The sequence below is a fragment of the Phaenicophaeus curvirostris genome, chromosome 28 (genome assembly GCF_032191515.1).
Source record: "Phaenicophaeus curvirostris isolate KB17595 chromosome 28, BPBGC_Pcur_1.0, whole genome shotgun sequence".
NCBI classification, from domain to species: domain Eukaryota; kingdom Metazoa; phylum Chordata; class Aves; order Cuculiformes; family Cuculidae; genus Phaenicophaeus; species Phaenicophaeus curvirostris.
In genome coordinates this window covers 1,726,635-1,731,497 of record NC_091419.1, presented here as the reverse complement: position 1 = coordinate 1,731,497, position 4,863 = coordinate 1,726,635, and the positions used below count along the sequence as shown (strand labels likewise).

At 55.8% G+C, this 4,863-nt stretch overlaps 1 protein-coding gene across 1 annotated transcript; it reads right to left on the bottom strand.

The window, feature by feature from the left end:
- Nucleotides 1-284: 284 nt before the first annotated feature.
- On the bottom strand, nt 285-3,660 carry NRTN (neurturin). Its single transcript, XM_069877926.1, has 2 exons — nt 3,321-3,660; nt 285-917 (listed from the first exon to the last, which is right to left on the bottom strand). Exons 1-2 carry the CDS (start codon nt 3,658-3,660, stop codon nt 469-471), a joined length of 789 nt encoding a protein of 262 aa, XP_069734027.1. The 3' UTR covers nt 285-468.
- Between the last annotated feature and the right edge of the window lie 1,203 nt (nt 3,661-4,863).

Genomic DNA, 4,863 nt, shown 5'->3' with positions numbered 1-4,863 from the left:
CTCCAAGCACACAAACACGCTGAGCCTGCAACGCACCCTGCGCCCATCACCTCTGCCGAGCACTCTGCACCCTGTGCCAGGGACCCTGGCTTTTGCTCTTTCCCAGAACATCCCCCCTGCATGTGACACCCCCGCCGAGGGTACAACGTGCCCTGTGCATCATGCACACCCATGTCACCCTCTCGGGGGGCCACCAGGGACCACCAGGTCACCTCTGGGTGGGGACAACAGCCACAAGCAGCCACCACCGTGCCAAGAACCGCTGGCACCCACAGCCACGTCTCTAGTCCTGTGCAGCGAACGGGACGGTAACACCAGCAGCTCAGTCTCTCCTCCTCCAGCCAAAGGTCTGGGGCCTGCCCCTCTGGCCCTACCGCAGCCCCTGGTCCCTCTGCCTGGTGGCCAGCAGGGTTTTGGGGCCAGGGTCTCATCTCTCCTGCCTGCTCCTCCTGGGGGGCATCCAGCCCTTCACACGCAGCCGCACTCCTTGGCCGAGAGCTCGTTGACGGTGTAGTAGCGGTTGTAGGCATCCAAGAAGGAGACATCGTCATCATAGGCCAGCGGCCGGCAGCAGGGTCGAGCCCGTACCTTCTCCTTCTTGATCTTCCTCTTACTCCTCATGCTCTTCAGCGAGAGGTCGTAGCTCCGGACGGCTGCCTCACAGGTGCCGCTGCAGTAGCGGAAAAGCACTGTCTCATCCGACTCGTAGCCCAGACCCAGCTCGCTGACGCTCACCTCCAGCTCCTTCAAGGCGCAGGGTTTGTGGCGAGCGCGGGCGCGTTTCCTGCGGCTGCCCGCCCGAGGGAAGAGCGGCAGCTCGTGACCACCCGAGTTCATGGCCTGGCTGTAGCGCTCCACCAGCGCCGAGATCAGCTGCCGGATCTCCCCCTCCGTGTAGCTCTCCAGCAAGCTGCTGTCTGCAAGAGAAGGGGCAGACATCAGCAGGTGTCCCCCAGAATGGTGGATGTTCCCTGGCCAGGTGGATGTCCCCCAGGATGGAGATTCTCCTGGCCAGGTGGATCTCCCCCAGGATGGAGATTCTCCTGGCCAGGTGGATGTCCCTCAGGATAGAGGTCCCCTGGGGTGGGTGGCTGTCCTGGAGCAGTTGGCCGTCCCCTGGTGCTGGCTCCCGACTCCCTCCGTGCCCAGTGGCAACAGCAGAAATCACAAAATCCAGCCCTGCAGCCAGACACCACGTGGCCAAGCTGCAACATCTCCCAGAAGACACCTTTGAGATGCTCACAAGATACCCCAAGGCTTTAAACCCCAAGTCCAGAGACCTCCATGACCTCGGGAGGCCCAGGGTGGGTGCAGGGGCGGGGGGCAGTGGCCAAGGCATCCCAGCCCAGGAGAGCAGGAAGGTGTCAGGGTGAAAAAAAACCCAATCCCCTTTTCCTCCCCTTTCCCTCTTCTATCTTATTGATTTTTATCTCTCTACCAGCCTGGATCAGTCCCAAACAGCCTCTTCCACTGCAAGATACCAAGTGCATGCACAAAAGTCAACTATTTAGGGGAGACCTCCCCCTCTAGAGTGAAGTCCTGCCATGCTCATGGTTTCTATACCAGGGAACAGGGCAGCTGGGCTTCTCCAGCATGGCCACACACAGGAATCACGGTTGGGATATTGAAAGGATGAAGCATCTGCAAAGAGCATCCCGGTCAGAACTAAAGATGCCAGGGCTGCTCCTTGGTGGCATCACCCCGATGTGGGGAAAAAAAGAAGCAGGAAATCCACCTGATCCCAACCAACAGATGATGCGGCAGAAAAGTAGCAATGGGATTGGGGAGAAACAGTGACTAGTTTATTATCTGCCCTGTTTCTCTATCAGGAAGGGAAGATTGTACATGAGGAAAAATTCCTTCACTGACAGAGTGGTGAAGCCCTGGCAGAGGCTGCTCAGGACAGTGGTGGAGTCACAGTTCCTGGAGAAGTTCAAAATGTGTGCAGACACTGCACTTTGGGACATGGTTTAGTAGGGATGGTGGTGTTAGGCTGATGGTTGAACTGGATGAGCTTAGAGGTCTTTTCCAAAGTTCATGGTCCTCTCCTCTCCTCTCCTCTCCTCTCCTCTCCTCTCCTCTCCTCTCCTCTCCTCTCCTCTCCTCTCCTCTCCTCTCCTCTCCTCTCCTCTCCTCTCCTCTCCTCTCCTCTCCTCTCCTCTCCTCTCCTCTCCTCTCCTCTCCTCTCCTCTCCTCTCCTCTCCTCTCCTCTCCTCTCCTCTCCTCTCCTCTCCTCTCCTCTCCTCTCCTCTCCTCTCCTCTCCTCTCCTCTCCTCTCCTCTCCTCTCCTCTCCTCTCCTCTCCTCTCCTCTCCTCTCCTCTCCTCTCCTCCCCTCCCCTCCCCTCCCCTCCCCTCCCCTCTCCTCTCCTCTCCTCTCCTCTCCTCTCCTCTCCTCTCCCCTCCCCTCCCCTCTCCTCTCCTCTCCTCTCCTCTCCAGACCCCAAGGCCAGCAGCCAATGCCCTAACTCTCCGTGACCAATACTGGCAACGTCCAAATCCTTTTGTCCTAACCCTAGTTTAGTCCAGCTCAGTGCCAGGGGAGGCACAGGAAAGATGTAGGAAAGGGTAATTTGGCAGCTTGTCATGTATTTCAACCCAAAAAGATGTTCTTCTGGTTTGGAATCTAAACAAACACGCTGGAGGTTTCAGCACACTGCCAGCAGGAAGGGGTGAGCGGCGCAGCGGGGGAAACCGCTGCCTCCCCACAGAGCGGAGCCGTTCTCCCTCCTTTTCAGCTCCTGTTTGACATTCCCCACTAGTAAAAATAGTGCAGAAATAAAAAGAAATATTTTAAAAAGCACTTTTGGAGCTAAAAAAGCAGCTTCTTTGCATTAAGATGAGCTGTTTGCACTTGGTTTCATAGACTCGCAGAATCGCTGAGGGCTGAAAAGCCCTCTCAGCTCATCCAGCCCAACTGTGAGCCCAACCCCACCATCCCTACTAAACCATGTCCCGAAGTGCCATGTCTGCATGGTTTTTGAACCCCTCCAGGGATGGAGACTCCTCCACGGCCCTGGGCAGCCTCTGCTAGGGCTTCACCTCTCTGTCAGCGAAGACATTTCCCCCAGTATCCCATCCAATCTTCTCCACGTGCAGAGCTGACCTCGTGGTACGAAGCTTTGACACCCAGTGAATTCCTGCCAGGCCCCCCGCGCCCTCCCCACTGTGCCCCAAGCTCCTCACAAAAGGGATGAGCAGGAGCAGGAGAGAGCAAACGGGGTCTAAACCTGCTGGGCTTTGCTTTGTGAGCTGCAAGTGTGGGGTTTGGACCCAGCTCCTGCAGGTCTGGTGGCCCCGGGGCAGGGGTGCAGCAGCTTACACTGGGCGAGCAGCGAGCTGTGGCGTTGCAGGGCTCGTGGGGATCTCCGCGGAGCTGCCGGCAGTGAGGAGGAGGAGGAAGATGCCCGTGAGGAAGACGGCGAGGAAGGCGAGGGGCTGAATTTCCGGCTTCCGTTGAGCATGTCTCTACAAACTAAAATGGATAACATGGAACTGAGGAGCATCGATGCAATGGCTGCAAACTTCCATACCTTCATCTTAGAGCAAGTCAGAACATTGAAACTCTGCAAAACAGGCAAAACAAATATCCTTATTACACACCCCTCACCCGTGGACCCCTCCTCCTGCCCCCAACCCTGTGGCTCAGGCTGGCTGATCATCTCCCGCTGGACCACCAGCACCCTCTTGGCTCATCCTCTCCGCCCCCTGAGACTGGTCCAGCGTCGCAGTAGGGAAACTGAGGCACAGAGATACGGGCAGCCCAGGGCTGGGCTACAAAGAAGAAGGCCACAGTGGGCAGGGGTGGCTCAGGGCTGGTGGTGGCAGGGGGACAAGGTAGTTGCAGTGGGGACAAGGTAGTTGGAGTGGGGTCAAAGTAGTTGCAATGGGGACAAGGTGGTGTCCTCACCCATCCCCAACAGCATGCAGTCTGGCTGGACAGGTGGATCTCCACCTCCCCTCGCTCCAGCTGGGCTTCTTTGCACCAAGGGCCAATATCGGAGCGGGTGGCTGTGAGTAAAGGACGAGCAAACTCACGCCGTGCCAGCCTGTGATGCCTCACAGCACATCCCCTCCTAAGGATTCTATGGTTCTACTTTGGACCCTGCCCCAGGCAGGGCAGCAGGGATTTGGATCTGTGCTCCCCTCAAAGGGCTCTCAACCACTCAGTCCTCATCAAAGGCTCTGGGAAGTGGCAGCTGCTTCCTGGTCCCCCCCATTTTTTTTTTTTTTTAATTTCCGCTTCTCGCAAACTACAAACATTTCTCCTTTTAAAACACATTTTCCGTAGGGAGAAATAAAAAAAAAGGAGAGTAGGAAAAAAACCCTCAACCCCAGTTTAGCAATATTTGCCAAATACTATTGACCGGAGGGGGAAAAAATGTTTATTTTAAAATAGAATTTGACAAGTTTGCTTTTACCGTTGTTGTGGGAAACACCAAGAAGTACTGTGAATGCTGCTCATTGCCAGCAAACCTTTATTTTATGGGATGCAGCTAATTGCACATTAATTAACAGTAATTATATGCCCTGTAGGTTACAAGATAATTGTAGAACCCAGCTGGAGTCTAAATATTTTTAACTGGGCTATAAACAATGCCAAGCTAGGAAAAGAATAGTTTCACCATATAAGGAGGTAAGATCATGAAATCCCGCTGGGAGACGACGCGGTGGAGCTGGACGAGACACCGCGGCGATAAGCACCGGCAGCAGAACGTGTGGCATGTCCAGGGTTTGCAGCCGGTGGTGAGGAGTGAAAAGAGCCCTGGGATGGGATGGGGTGGCTCTGTTTGCTGCTGCTCCTCCCATTGAGCCAAGGCTGAGCCGATCTCACTGTCCTGCAGGAGCGGAGAGGGTGATGGAGG

Coding starts and splice junctions, on each gene's coding strand:
- NRTN (XM_069877926.1), bottom strand. CDS start 3,660: ATGATCAGCCAGCCTGAGCCACAGGGTTGGGGGCAGGAGGAGGGGTCC. Junction 918..3,320: donor CAGCTCGCTGCTCGCCCAGT/GTAAGCTGCTGC, acceptor CTTCTCTTGCAG/ACAGCAGCTTGCTGGAGAGC.